The 16270-nt window shown below is 42.8% G+C and overlaps 1 protein-coding gene across 3 annotated transcripts in view; it reads right to left on the reverse strand.

The window, feature by feature from the left end:
• Positions 1-16270, reverse strand: part of slc12a5b (solute carrier family 12 member 5b) — a 116802-nt gene that overhangs the window by 56202 nt on the left and 44330 nt on the right. For all 3 annotated transcript variants that reach the window (XM_029621568.2, XM_029621567.2, XM_029621566.2), the window contains exons 2-3: positions 694-797; positions 270-413 (exon numbers count right to left, since the gene is read on the reverse strand). In XM_029621568.2, the coding sequence (XP_029477428.2) occupies positions 270-413; positions 694-797 (248 nt within the window). The remainder of the gene's footprint in view (positions 1-269; positions 414-693; positions 798-16270) is intronic.

A 16270-nucleotide genomic window follows, 5' to 3' on the forward strand; every position in this document is an offset into this window, starting at 1 on the left:
TAATGTCCTATCCAGGCCTAAACATGGCAGACAGCGTCATTAATAACGTCCTATCCAGGCCTAAACATGGCAGACAGCGTCATTAATAACGTCCTATCCAGGCCTAAACATGGCAGGCAGCGTCATCAATAACATCCTTTCCAGGCCCTCTTTTCATCCAGGTGGAGGATGGAGACCTGGGAGGGATACACTCTGCCACCTCAGATCAAGTCAAACTTCAGCTAATGTTTATGTTTAGGACAAGACTTTAGTTAGATTAGATGGAGTACCTTGACAGCAGGTTTTTTTTTGGATGGTGCCGCCCCCTCCTCGTTCTCGGCCTCCTCGTGCTCTTTGCTGCCCTGAGGCAGGTTGGAATAGTTGGCTAGACTGCTAAGTATGGACGACACCATAGGACTGTTGTCCATCTCCTCCTGCAGGACAGAGAGAAAGGTGGACAGACACACCATATCACTATACCAGAGAACAAAACACAGTAGGAAACATGCAGGTAATATTGAACTGAGAAACTATATGATTAAGCCAGTTCTTATTTCAAAGAATTCAACCCACCTGCTGTCAGATGGTAAGTAAGTAAGCAAGGCTTCATATATACTGTAGGTGCTTGTTTCATTGAAACCAATGGAACAAAGCAATTTGATAATTACTAGATCATTACTATGTAAGCAAGTGAAGGAGCCTCATGTTACAGACCTCAAACAGGGCCATGTTCTTGCCATCGTACTGCTGGCTCTTCTCCACGTCGCTGGCACTGCTGCTGTTGATGAAGGGACTGCTCTCCTTGGGGTTCCCATCGCCTGCAACACACAGACAGCACGCTAAGGGTTAACAGAGAAACACACACACACACACACACACACACACACACACACACACACACACACACACACACACACACACACACACACACACACACACACACACACACACACACACACACACACAAATAATCCTTAAAAGAGAGATGTTGATTCAAATGGGGATAATATTGAATTAATATGAATGTTTGCAAAACACAGACATTGGTAACACTGAAATATGACTTTCTCAATATGTAGTTTTAATGACAGACCCAGGTTGTTTTAACAGGAGGAGTGAAATGATTGGTTTTCGATTCATATGAATGTGTTGTTTGTTAATAAATGATGTTAGCTTGGAGAAATTATTCATCGTTCAGGATTGAGTTATGTTAAGACACATGGGGTAGTCGCTAGAGCCAGGAAATGCTCTCTTTAGATGGATCTGTACAGGCTTTGTGTGGGAAGGGTTCATGCTGGGAATGACAAATGGAACCAGAGATTCTAAATTGTGTGTATTCATCATATCACACAGAGAACCTCATAGAAAGTCAAACATCAGTGTGATTTAGATATTAGGTGTTATTTCACTGTTCAGGAATATAGAGGGGTACTTAAGCAATTCACATACACATACACACAAGCCCAGTCATCCAATCGATACTTTTTGGATTGCCTGCCCTGTTCCCTCTCCAGCCTGGCATGCAGTTCTGATTGTGGCCCCTGTCAGCTGCCTGACACAGACTCTGTGTGCAGGGCCTATTAATAGCGTTGAGGGAGGGAGGGAGGGAGGGAGGGAGGGAGGGAGGGAAGGAAGGAAGGAAGGACGGAGAGAGAGAGAGAGAGAGAGAGAGAGAGAGAGAGAGAGAGAGAGAGAGAGAGGGAAAGGGAAAGGGAGGGAGCGGTGGTAGATATGGGCACTGGCTCCGCTCCAGTCCCAGAGGAGACCCTTCTCAGAAGGCAGGAGAGGAATACTAAAGATCCACTGCAGTGCATCAGCGCCAGGTAGCCAGGCAGCACACAACGATCGACCACACCAGCCATCACTAGAACACACAACACAGTCAACCTGGCATATCGCTGCACCCCAAAACTAGCACAGGACATGCAGTGTGTGTGCTGCATTACATTAAAGCCAAACCAACCACATCAGCCAACAGAAGTTAGAAGTTGCCCTAAGGCACAAATCTAAGATGGGGGGGGGGGGGGGGCTTCATCTTACTCTGAGCACAGGGAGTGCAGTGAATAGGCAGTTTATGGCCTATATAGCTCTGGCTCTTTGGTAACAAGCTGCACTATATATTTTATTCTATGTGCTTTACATGGAGCTTACTGCTGTGTTTTGTGTTATGTAACAAAACTGTACATTCAATGATTCAGCATAATGTAGACGTGTTTGTAAGATAGGTGAATAGGTTATGTAAGATCGAAGGTTTGAAATGTAATCTCACAAAGCATGGCATGTCATGGGACTGCCCGTATTGACATATTCGTGTCTAATAAGCATTTACACTATGATCTTGCCAGGTACAGATGTAGGATATTCATTTGATCACCCTGTTGCAAGAGAACTTTCCAGATTTTTTTTTTATAGTGTATTTGAGGTGTAAAAAGGCTTCTGAAATGTGTAATTTCCACTTCGAAATTTCAGACTTGATTTTTCAATCCACATAGTAATTCAAATGTCCTGTTGTTGCAGGATTAGTTTCCTTCTTTATGGATCTGGATAGCACCATGTCAGCTAGATAACATTTTCAGTTTATTATGCAGTATGTACACCTGACCGTCGTTCTGATCACATTCATGGCAGGCATGCATACTGTACTGTAGTCCTGTATGTAAAAATACATTCGCCATGAAAGTTTCTTAATTTACCTTTGGTGGGATGAGCCAGTATGAGAGATGCCATTGGAGAGCAGATAGAGCGGCTCATATCATTAACCACAGCCCGGATCGTTTAATCAGCAGGCATGGCCTCGGAACGCGCACAGCAGTTGATTCTGCTTTATGAGTTTATATTGACCCATCCAAGTGCATGTAATGAATTAGTCCCTGTCTTGGTGCTTTATAGAAACGGGCCATGAATTGCATTTACAGTATGTAGCTAGTACTTCTCATAAGATCTCAAAGCTTTTTAAAGATGGATTTTTATTTATGGGCATGCTCTGTTTGGCATTCAAATTGCTCTCTAAAAATATTGTTGCTGTAGTTATTAATCATACAATTATTGTAAACGACATAGATTTACATAGAAAGAGAGAACGTGTTGTTAGAAAGAGTCTCCCTTCCTGTTCCATCTCTCTGTGTGTGTTTTGTGTGTGTGTGTGTGTGTGTGTGTGTGTGTGTGTGTGTGTGTGTGTGTGTGTGTGTGTGTGTGTGTGTGTGTGTGTGTGTGTGTAGGGGGGGTGCGAGGTAGATCAATTTGACCTCTGTCAGATTTACATACAGTCTCCCTGTTCATCCTTTACCTACAATATTGATCTTGCCAGGGAAGGACATCCACACTCTTTAGTTGTGAAATGATTCTCCCACTCAGCTCTGCTGCACTGCATAACAGGGTGGCAGGTAGTCTAGTGATTACGAGCATTGGACCAGTAACTCAAAGGTTGCTGGTTTGAATCCCCGAGCCGACTAGGTTAAAAATATTGTAATGTGACCATGCTCAAAGCAATTAACCCTAATTGGTCCTGAAAGTTGCTCAAAGATCACTCACTACCTCCACAGTAGAACTTGGAGAGAGGGAGAAAATACTAGAGAAGGAGGCTGTTTAGTGAGAGGTGTGTGTGACTATACATTCTATTTAATTAAGACTACAGTGTGTGAGCTCATGATAAAGGTCCCCTCATACAACGTGTCCTCTGAGTCCTTGGTGACACAGCACATTTTGATTAATGCTCCCATTAAGGATGAGGCTTCATAGTCTTAAGACCACTCTCCCTTCCTTTGCCTCTAAAGGTCCCTGCAGTGTGGTTGTGGGTCCTCAGCTAGCTCGCTGGCACTATCCAGTCCTATCTCCCAATGATGTTTAAAGCATTAACTATTCACAAACTGACTGAAATAACAAAACAGCAAATCCAATACTTTCACCGTCAGCTAACATGAATATAATCAAAAACATCAACGCCCAGATCAAATAAAAAAAATGAATAAAATCTAAATGTATTTGTCACATGCTAAATATAAAATGTTCATAAGTATTCACACCCCTGAGTCAATACTTTGTAGAAGCGCCTTTGGCATTGATTACAGCTGTGAGTCTTTCTGGATAAGTCTTTAAGAGCTTTCCACACCTGGATTGTGCAACACTTTATTATTTTCAAAATTCTTCAAGTTCTTTCAAATTGGTTGTTGATCATTGCTAGACAACCATTTTCAATAGCAGATTTCAGTCAAAACTTTAACCCTGCCACGCAGGAACATTCACTGTCTTCTTGGTAAGCAACTCCAGTTAGATTTGGCCTTGTGTTTTAGGTTAATTTCCTGCTGAAAGGGGAATTCATGTCCCAGTGTCTGGTGGAAAGCAGACTGAACCAGATTTACCTTTAATAATTTGCCTGTGCTTAGCTCCATTCTGTTGATTTTTTATCCTTAAAAACTCCCCAGTCCTTGATGATTACAAGCATACACATAACATGATGCAGCCACCACTATGTTTGAAAATATGGAGAGTGGTACTCAGTAATGTGTTGTATTGGATTTGCCACAAACATAACACTTTGCAAACAGGATGCATTCATAATTGTATTCTGTACAGGCTTCCTTCTTTTCACTCTGTCAATTAGGTTAGTATTGTGGTGTAACTACAATGTTGTTGATCAATCCTTAGTTTTTCCCATCACATTTTTACCCATCTACCAATAGGTGCCCTTCTTTGCGAGGCATTGAATACCTCCCAGGTCTTTGTGGTTGAATCAGTGTTTGAAATTCACTGATTGACTGAGTGACCTAACAGATAATTGTATGTGTGGGGTACAGACAGGAGCTGGTCATAATAAAATCATGTTAAACACTATTATTGCACACATAGTGAGTCCATGCAACTTACGTGATTTGTTAAGCAAATTCATACTTCTGAACATATTTAGGCTTGCCATAATAAAGGGTTTGAATACTGTAAAACATTTCGAAAAATATAATTTCACTTTGACATTATGGGATATAGTGTATAGGCCAGTGACACAAAATCTGAATTTAAACCATTTTAAATTCAGGCTACAACATAACAAAATGTTGAAAAAGTCAAGGGGTGTGAATACTTTCTGAATTAACTGTATAGGTAAAGTGATTAGGCAACCAGATAAATAATTAACAGTAGCAGCAGCGTATGTGATGAGTCAAAAGAGTTAGTGCAAAGAGGGTCAATGCAGATAGCCCAGGTAGCTACTTGGTTAACTATTTAACTAACTACTGTATATACAGTAGCTATCTTATGGCTTGGGAGTAGAAGCTCTTCAGGGTCCTGTCGGTTCCAGACTTGGCCAATCGGTACCGCTTGCCTTGCAGTAGCAAAGAGAACAGTTTGTGACTTGGGTGGCTGGAGTCTTTGACAGTTTTTAGGACCTTCCTCTTGACACCGCCTGGTATAGAGGTCCTGGATGGCATGGATCTTGGCCCCAGTTGCGTAATGGGCCTTATGCACTACCCTCTGTAGTGCCTTGCGGTCGGATGCCAAGCAGTTGCCATACCAAGCAGTAATGCAGCCAGTCAAGATACTCTTAATAGTGCAGCTGTATAACTCTTTGAGGATCTGAAGGCCCATATCAAATCTTTTCAGCCTCCTAAGGGGGAAGAGGCATTGTCATCCCTTCTTCACAATTGTGTTGGTGTGTGTGGACCATGCTAATTCCTTAGTGATGTGGATACCAAGGAACTTAAAGCTCTCGACCCGCTCCACTACAGTCCCGTCGATGTGGACGGGGGCGTGCTTGGCCCTCTGTTTCTTGTAGTCCACTATCAGCTCCTTTGCCTGGGATAATGGTGTTGATGTGAGCCATGACCAGCCTTTGAAAGCATTTCAAAGCAGGTTCACGGGGGAGTCATTTAGAAAATGTTCTTACAGGGACTATCTGTGACATGTAGGTATTACAGACAGGTTCAGGGAGAGGTAGAAAATGCTTACGATTGTGACACCGCGTCACAGCATTGTCCATTTGTTGTAATCTGTGTAATGTATCCGGTGTAGATAATCACATCAGTATAGAGACAAGCAGAAAACCACACAAACACAAGACCTTAATCCCTGTGGTGTTTTAAAACACTGAAACACAACAGTACCTGAGTAGATGAGCCAACACACTTGTGGGGAGAGTGCCAAGCAGCAGAAGAGACACAGCCCTTTATTGATTGGATGGAGAGAGAAGAGAGGAGTCTGGTGGATAGGGCTGTGAAAACAGCAATACATCTTCTGTCTCTCTCATAAAGTTACACTGGTGGTCTCTGTGGAGAGATACTAACTAAAAGACCAGCCAAAAGATCAGCCATTCACAATTGCAATGCTGCTAGTTAAATGAGCTACAGAAGGAATCTATTTGAACTGTGTTAGCTAGAACAGAACCATGGAACAGAATAGGTGCATCACAAATCCTGCTCAGTACCAGTCTGCTTCCTTCTTCATTTACATGCAAAGCCTGACTCACTGTTTATCAGTCAAACCTGTGCACAACACTGATGTGATCAGACAGCTGCAGAATCACTATTCATGTGCAGCCGAAGTGGTGCATCTTTTCTTCAGCTTGATCTCAGATATTAGGAGGTGCTGAATGAATGAGCCATAGAGGTTAAGTGGAGCTCATCCATACCCATGAGCTACAGTTGGGCCGGGGTAAGGTCGGGTGCTACATGCATTCTAAAGCAGCTTGGACTGAGAGACAGTACATTTGAAACAGCTGATAACGTTTTGTGTAAATCATGTACTGGAACAGTCTAGTTGAGCACAAAGAACATCTCAAGTCAAGTTAGGCCCTGAGCAGCTGGATGGGGCTCCGTCTTGTTTGTAGCCATCCAGGGCTAGTCCTGTCAAAGTTGCTGTATTCTAACAGTAACATGCTGTACCCTTTCCCCCTGGCAGTGGATTATCTATTCAGGAAATACACTAAATAAATAAGTGTCCTGTGGGCCAAGTCAGCACCCTCAGCAGGGACAGAGACAATGTGCACTTCCTTTTCAGTCTGACACCTCCTCTAACTCCCTCTTGATATGAGCCAAAACAAACCTTCTACTAGAAAAGGACAAAAGTGTGCTCCCACGACTGCACATTGACTACACTGTGAAGAATAGTGATATATTTGTAAATACATTTCTGATGATGAACATGTAGCATTAGCTACAGGCTGGACATAATATCTCAGTCAATTGTGTTTCTGTATCGGTGGCTCCAACGGCATTATACTCTAATCTTAAAACCAAGGAGACAAAGTCAAATAGCAGCCAAATTGCTCTCACACAGCACAGTAATCCTTTGAAACTTGGAACATTTCCCTAAAGACGCATTACCTGTCAAATTGGATGAGCAAACATTTCATTTTCATGTAGTTTGAGGTTGCACAGAGGATAACAGCATTTAGCTGCATTGTTGAACCTATACACTCACCCCATACCTGCACCTAATGCTCCCTGAATATAAAGAAGTGCTCTATTTCACATGGAATAAGACCAAAAACATGCCCCAAACTCACTGCTTTGATGAACATATTAGTCATTCAGGACAGTAGTTCCCAACCATTTTCATTTACTGTACCACCAGCTGAATGTTGCTCTGCCCAGGTAGCCCCGAAGTACCCCTTCATGTGCATTTTACCAGTAACCCTATGGTCTCATGAGTCTTCTCAAGTAACCCTGTGGATAGGCCATGTACCCGCAGGGGTTCTATTACTCCTGCTTGGGAACCACTGATTTAGCAGAGACTCTTATGCAAAGCAACTATGGTTAAGTGCCTTGCTCAAGAGCACATCAACAGATTTACACTTAGTCTGCTTGGAGATTCGAATTAGCAACCTTTCGGTTACTGGCCCAACGCTCTTAACTTCTAGGCTACCTGCCATCATATCAGTGCAGTTGATGCTTTTTATTCCCATTGTAATACCACCTTAAAATACAGTAATCCACCACAGTTTAAAAATCTGCATTTAAACCCCATTTTTAGCCTTTGGCTTAGAATGTAATCTGTTATGAATTTTTTGTACCTTTTCCATGTTTTCCAAAACATATTTTTGTAAATATTTTTTGATACGTGTGTGCATGCATGTGTATGAATGCATGCGTGTCCATGTATGTGTATGAATGCATGCGTGTCCATGTACTGTATGTGTATGAATGCATGCGTGTTCATGTATGTGTATGAATGCATGCGTGTCCATGTATGTGTATGGGTGTGTGTATATTTTCCTCTATGCCATATTTTCTGGTGCATGATTTTCCCTCTACACTTTGAGCAGTGCACTTTGAGCCCCAGTCTCCCAACATGAGCACCAAGTATCTGAAATGTATAATCTTCGATGGGATGGCAGAGGCAGGGGGATTACCTGACACCGAGGTCAAGCATGCAGCCTGGCTGCTGATTTAACCTCCGCCAATACTCTTTCAAACCCTGGACACACAGTGTAGAACTGCTGTACGCTCTCTCTCTAAGCCTCACTCTCTCTCTCTCTCTCTCTCTCTCTCTCTCTCTCTCTCTCTCTCTGTGTCGCTCTCTTTCTCTCTCTATCGCTCTCTATCGCTCTCTATCTTGCTCATTCTCTCTTTCTTGCTCATTCTTTCTCTCATTCTCATTCTCTCTCTCTCTCTCTCTCTCTCTCTCTCTCTCTCATTCTCTCTCCCCTTCTCTCTCTCCTTCTCCCCCTCTCTCTCATTCTCTCTCTCTCATTCTTTCTCTCTCTTTCTCTCTCTCCCTCTCTCTTTCTCCGTCCAGCCTAAGCCATCTCCAGCCTCTAAACCATGTTGACACTCTTGCTCTTGTAATGACGTGGCCTGTCAACGTCTATAAATTAATAGTGATGTATCCTCGCATTGGCCCTAAGATATTACCCTGGGACCACTGTAAATATCTTCCATTACAGGACATCAAGTTAACACAGCAAAAATAGGCCATATTTCCTGGGTGGGGATGTCTAGAGGTCAGATTTGCTATAAGTCTGAATCAGTGCAGAGTTTGCATGTTATTTCTCTAACACTTGAGATGCTATTGAAGAAAACTACCTAACAATATCACTGGTTTCATGCATAGTATGACTTCAGAAAATCATCACCAACCCCACCGGCAGATTGGTCCATCCATAATCTTCTCCTTCATAAAGACTTAAAGATGAAAACAGCCCTGCTAGTTCATAAATCATTACAGAGCATGAAGTATTTCCTGACCACAATCCACAGGGTTTTAACTGCATACTCATCCCAACTACCTCTCCTTCATTCCATCTATCGAACTATCTTAGAACCGTCCCAATGAACCCTCACCTTTGAACCTGTTCTGACATCACTCTGACTCCATACTGATTGAAGCTTTTACAATCTGTCTTTCGACACGTACAGTTTAAGTTTTTAAAATTTTTATACATTTGCAGAAATGTCTAAAAACCTGTTTTTGCACTGTCATTATGGGTTATTGTCTGTAGATTGATGAGGGGAAAAAAACAATTTTATAATAAGGATGTAATGTAACAAAATTTGGAAAAAGTCAAGGGGTCTGCATACTTTCCAAATGCACTGTATCATGGATTCTGAAGTGTGCAGATTATACAAGTGTGAAATCCCACCGTAGTCGTCAAAGCTTGTTGTTAAAGCACATGGTATCGAAACAATGTCCTTTGTTCCTATAGCTGCTATAACAGGCCCAGTCCCCTCTACACACAATGATTTACCCTGTTCCTATAGCTGCTATAACAGGCCCAGTCCCCTTTACACACAATGATTTCCCTTGTTCCTATAGCTGCTATAACAGGCCCAGTCCCCTCTACACACAATGATTTACCTTGTTCCTATAGCTGCTATAACAGGCCCAGTCCCCTCTACACACAATGATTTACCTTGTTCCTATAGCTGCTATAACAGGCCCAGTCCCCTTTACACACAATGATTTACCCTGTTCCTATAGCTGCTATAACAGGCCCAGTCCCCTCTACACACAATGATTTACCTTGTTCCTATAGCTGCTATAACAGGCCCAGTCCCCTCTACACACAATGATTTACCCTGTTCCTATAGCTGCTATAACAGGCCCAGTCCCCTCTACACACAATGATTTACCCTGTTCCTATAGCTGCTATAACAGGCCCAGTCCCCTCTACACACAATGATTTACCTTGTTCCTATAGCTGCTATAACAGTCCCAGTCCCCTCTACACACAATGATTTACCTTGTTCCTATAGCTGCTATAACAGGCCCAGTCCCCTTCACACACAATGATTTCCCTTGTTCCTATAGCTGCTATAACAGGCCCAGTCCCCTCTACACACAATGATTTACCTTGTTCCTATAGCTGCTATAACAGGCCCAGTCCCCTCTACACACAATGATTTACCTTGTTCCTATAGCTGCTATAACAGTCCCAGTCCCCTCTACACACAATGATTTACCTTGTTCCTATAGCTGCTATAACAGGCCCAGTCCCCTCTACACACAATTATTTACCTTGTTCCTATAGCTGCTATAACAGGCCCAGTCCCCTCTACACACAATGATTTACCTTGTTCCTATAGCTGCTATAACAGGCCCAGTCCCCTCTACACACAATGATTTACCTTGTTCCTATAGCTGCTATAACAGGCCCAGTCCCCTCTACACACAATGATTTACCTTGTTCCTATAGCTGCTATAACAGGCCCAGTCCCCTCTACACACAATGATTTACCTTGTTCCTATAGCTGCTATAACAGGCCCAGTCCCCTTTACACACGATGATTTCCCTTGTTCCTATAGCTGCTATAACAGGCCCAGTCCCCTCTACACACAATGATTTGCCTTGTTCCTATAGCTGCTATAACAGTCCCAGTCCCCTCTACACACAATGATTTACCTTGTTCCTATAGCTGCTATAACAGGCCCAGTCCCCTTTACACACAATGATTTACCTTGTTCCTATAGCTGCTATAACAGGCCCAGTCCCCTCTACACACAATGATTTCCCTTGTTCCTATAGCTGCTATAACAGGCCCAGTCCTCTTCACACACAATGATTTACCTTGTTCCTATAGCTGCTATAACAGGCCCAGTCCCCTCTACACACAATGATTTCCCTTGTTCCTATAGCTGCTATAACAGGCCCAGTCCTCTTCACACACAATGATTTCCCTTGTTCCTATAGCTGCTATAACAGGCCCAGTCCTCTTCACACACAATGATTTCCCTTGTTCCTATACCTGCTATAACAGGCCCAGTCCTCTTCACACACAATGATTTCCATTGTTCCTATACCTGCTATAACAGGCCCAGTCCCCTTCACACACAATGATTTCCCTTGCTTCTATCGATGCTATATTAGGCCCAGTCCCCTCTACACAATCTTAGAAAAAAAGGTGCTATCTAGAACCCTAAAGGTTTTTTTTGGCTGTCGCCATAGGAGAATCCTTTGAATAACCCTTTTTAGTTCTTAATTAAGGATCTGCCCCTTTTTTTCATTTTTGCCTAAAATTACATACCCAAATCTGCCTGTAGCTCAGGCCCTGAAGGAAGGATATGCATTTTATTGGTACCATTTGAAAGGAAACACTTTGAAGTCTGTGGAAATGTGAAAGTAATGTAGGAGAATATAGAACAATAGATCTGGTAAAAGATAATACAAAGAAAAAAACAATCGTTCTTTTGTATTTTTTTGTACCATCATCTTTGAAATGCAAGAGAAAGGCCATAATGTTTTGTTCCAGCCCAGGTTCCATTTAGATTTCGGCCACTAGATGACTGCAGTGTATTTGCAAAGTTTTACGCTGATCCAATGAACCATTGCATTTCTGTTCGAAATTTTGTATCAAGACTGCCCAAATGTGCCTAATTTGTTAATTAATATCTTTACATGTTCAAACTTGTGTACTCTCCTCAAACAATAGCATGGTTTTATTTCACTGTAATAGCTACTGTCAATTGGACAGTGCAGTTAGAGTAACAAGAATTTAAGCTTTCTGCCAATATCAGATACAGTGCCTTGCGAAAATATTCGGCCCCCTTGAACTTTGCGACCTTTTGCCACATTTCAGGCTTCAAACATAAAGATATAAAACTGTATTTGTTTGTGAAGAATCAACAACAAGTGGGACACAATCATGAAGTGGAACGACATTTATTGGATATTTCAAACTTTTTTAACGAATCAAAAACTGAAAAATTGGGCGTGCAAAATTATTCAGCCCCCTTAAGTTAATACTTTGTAGCGCCACCTTTTGCTGCGATTACAGCTGTAAGTCGCTTGGGATATGTCTCTATCAGTTTTGCACATCGAGAGACTGAAATTTTTTTCCCATTCCTCCTTGCAAAACAACTCGAGCTCAGTGAGGTTGGATGGAGAGCATTTGTGAACAGCAGTTTTCAGTTCTTTCCACAGATTCTCGATTGAATTCAGGTCTGGACTTTGACTTGGCCATTCTAACACCTGGATATGTTTATTTTTGAACCATTCCATTGTAGATTGTGCTTTATGTTTTGGATCATTGTCTTGTTGGAAGACAAATCTCCGTCCCAGTCTCAGGTCTTTTGCAGACTCCATCAGGTTTTCTTCCAGAATGGTCCTGTATTTGGCTCCATCCATCTTCCCATCAATTTTAACCATCTTCCCTGTCCCTGCTGAAGAAAAGCAGGCCCAAACCATGATGCTGCCACCACCATGTTTGACAGTGGGGATGGTGTGTTCAGGGTGATGCGCTGTGTTGCTTTTACGCAAAACATAACATTTTGCATTGTTGCCAAAAAGTTCAATTTTGGTTTCATCTGACCAGAGCACCTTCTTCCACATGTTTGGTGTGTCTCCCAGGTGGCTTGTGGCAAACTTTAAACAACACTTTTTATGGATATCTTTAAGAAATGGCTTTCTTCTTGCCACTCTTCCATAAAGGCCAGATTTGTGCAATATACGACTGATTGTTGTCCTATGGACAGAGTCTCCCACCTCAGCTGTAGATCTCTGCAATTCATCCAGAGTGATCATGGGCCTCTTGGCTGCATCTCTGATCAGTCTTCTCCTTGTATGAGCTGAAAGTTTAGAGGGACGGCCAGGTCTTGGTAGATTTGCAGTGGTCTGATACTCCTTCCATTTCAATATTATCGCTTGCACAGTGCTCCTTGGGATGTTTAAAGCTTGGGAAATATTTTTGTATCCAAATCCGGCTTTAAACTTCTTCACAACAGTATCTCGGACCTGCCTGGTGTGTTCCTTGTTCTTCATGATGCTCTCTGCGCTTTTAACGGACCTCTGAGACTATCACAGTGCAGGTGCATTTATACGGAGACTTGATTACACACAGGTGGATTGTATTTATCATCATTAGTCATTTAGGTCAACATTGGATCATTCAGAGATCCTCACTGAACTTCTGGAGAGAGTTTGCTGCACTGAAAGTAAAGGGGCTGAATCATTTTGCACGCCCAATTTTTCAGTTTTTGATTTGTTTAAAAAAGTTTGAAATATTCATTAAATGTCGTTCCACTTCATGATTGTGTCCCACTTGTTGTTGATTCTTCACAAAAAAATACAGTTTTATATCTTTATGTTTGAAGCCTGAAATGTGGCAAAAGGTCGCAAAGTTCAAGGGGGCCGAATACTTTCGCAAGGCACTGTATGTCCATGTCCTGGGAAATGTTCTTGTTACTTACAACCTGATGCTAATCGTATTAGCCTATGTTAGCTCAGCCGTCCCATGGAAGGGACACCGATCATGAAGAAGTTTTAAAGGACCAAAGAGTTAATAAGCAATGTAACAGTCAGCTCAGTGCCACAATATGTGCCTTCGGAGTCTGCTCCAATCAAACTTTTCTGTATCCCAGTAAGTTTCACCCAATTAGAATTTCTCAGTCTTTTCTCTCTCAGTGAGCCTACGTGCCCAGAGGGCAGAGGTTAAGCCTGACTGCCGCTCTGCTGCTCGAGTGAGGAGGGGATAAGGTGTGAGTAGCTTTGGAGATGCACTCCCCTTTTCAGTCCCTCCCCTGCAACTGAAATCCCTAAATTCACTCTTGTTCTTGTTCTTATTCTGCACTGTCTGTCTAACTAACAACTGCCCTAACTTTGCCACACACACTCTCTCTCTCCCCATCCTGTAACATGAGACACAGAATCCCTTTCATCCATCAGCACCAAATGATGGTCTGTTTTAACAGAGAGCAGACAGACCGTATCGATCTCACCATTGACATACCGTGTAAATCAGAAGCATCAGAAATTCCCCAGTCAACCTGGCGGCATTAGTTATGGAGACAACAATGCCAATACAAATGGTGACTAATTGATTGCTTTGGCTGTGTGTGTGGCTGTGAATTATTAATTTACACACTAATTATATGCATCCAAGCCTCGAGGTTATGCCAAGAAGTGCAAGTAAAGAAATAGAACTACTAGTGACCATTCATTACACTACAAAGAGATAGGGCATGTTGAATAATTAAGCAATAAGGCACGAGGGGGTGTGGTATATGGCCAATGTACCACGGCTAAGGGCTGTTCCTAAGCAAGCCACAACGTGGAGAGCCTGGACACAGCCCTTAGTCGTGGTATATTAGCCATATATCACAAACCCCAGAGGTGCCTTATTGCTATTATGAACTGGTTACAAACGTAATTAGAGCAGTAAAAATAAATGTTTTGTCATACTTGTGGTATACGGTCTGATATAGCACAGCTGTCAGCCAATCAGCATTCAGGGCTCGAACCACCCAGTTTATAATTAATGATAAGAAATTGTCAACTTTATTACTCCTCTGTTTCCATCTATTTTCTTCACTGCATTATGTAATCCCTGCATATTCATACCTGATGCATAATAACATAGCACTAAAGCAACAATATTCACCAATTGACCTCATCCAAGGTGGAGTTCTGCACTGTAGTGCCGAGGAAGTGGGACCTGTCTCACCTGGTGGGTTCATTTTCATAGGCAGAGTGAGCCTGCCATGTTTGTGGGGTTAATATGGACATGTGTAGGAGCACAGAGCTACCGTAATCCCTGCTATCCCACAGATTCTCATTTTGTAGGTCAGACATCACGAGGAGGAAGAGGAGACTCATCTGACCCATATTTGGCCTGCTCATGGCAAAAAATCTGCTCAAAGATGGGCATAGAACACACACATACACACATAATGGCTTACAGCACAGACATAGAGCACGAAGACATAGAGCACCAAACACAGTGAGACTCCACAACTCTCTGTCCGCACTAGCATATCCGCCACGGTCAAAAACCACATTCCACATCCAATGATTCAGCTTCCAAATGTCTATGTGCAGGGCTTGAGGTTAAGGGCTTAAAAATGCAGACAAAGGGTGTTGAACTCGAAATCTAAAATTGTGATTAGTTGTCAGGATAAATCCTTTGTGGCCCAGTCAAAGTTTGGCATTTAGGAGAGAGGGGTTCTGCGTAGCAGATAAGCTACCATTCTCTACCCAGCCTAATTGCCATAGCAGATCCATTTGCAAATGTAACAAATTGACTTGTCATGCTGGTGGCACATTTGGAGGCAACAGCATGATTATTCTGGTGACTCTACCTTGTCAAGATAATGATCTGTCAAAAAAATGTATGCAGCCAAATGTATCATGCCTCCATTTTTGTAGAGATCAAACTCACTCTCTCTCTCCCCCTCTCTTTCTTCCACACATACTTGCTCTCGGTCTCTCTCTCTCTGATGTCATAAAGTTCTGCCGCAGCAACAGCAGGACTAAGGTAGCTGTTGCTGCAGCCAGGTTGAAAAGCTGCGGGAGTGCAGATTGATGTGAAATGGTTATTTCAAAATGGACAGTTTATACCGGCTTTTAAAAGCTTAATAGAAGGCTGGCTCAAGAGGATTATCCAACAGCTGCTGGAGGCCACAGTGGAAGAGAGAAATTAACATCTGCATGTGAGAGAGATCCCTCTCCGTCACTCTCTGACCATCTGACACATGCACACAGATCACAGATCACACGCACGGGACTGGAGTGACACAGACACACATCTGTCTGTGTTCTGTTCTAGGATAGTGTTTTGTCTCTAATAGAGTGACAGCATTGCGTGCTACCTGCCTACCTGCCTGTCTGCCTGTCTGCCTGTCTGCTTGCCTGCCTGCTTGCCTGCCTACCAACCAGCCTTTCTGCTTGCCTGCCTGCCTATCTGCCTGCCTGCTTTCCTGCCTACCTGCCTGTCTGCTTGTATGCCTACCTGCCTGTCTGCTTGCTTACCTATCTGCCTGTCTGCCTACCTGCCTGTCTGCTTGCCTGCCTATCTGCCTACCTGCCTGTCTGCTTGCTTACCTATCTGCCTGTCTGCCTACCTGCCTGTCTGTCTGCCTGCCTACCTGCCTG

Source organism: Oncorhynchus nerka, linkage group LG20 (genome assembly GCF_034236695.1).
Source record: "Oncorhynchus nerka isolate Pitt River linkage group LG20, Oner_Uvic_2.0, whole genome shotgun sequence".
Taxonomy (NCBI): Eukaryota; Metazoa; Chordata; class Actinopteri; order Salmoniformes; family Salmonidae; genus Oncorhynchus; species Oncorhynchus nerka.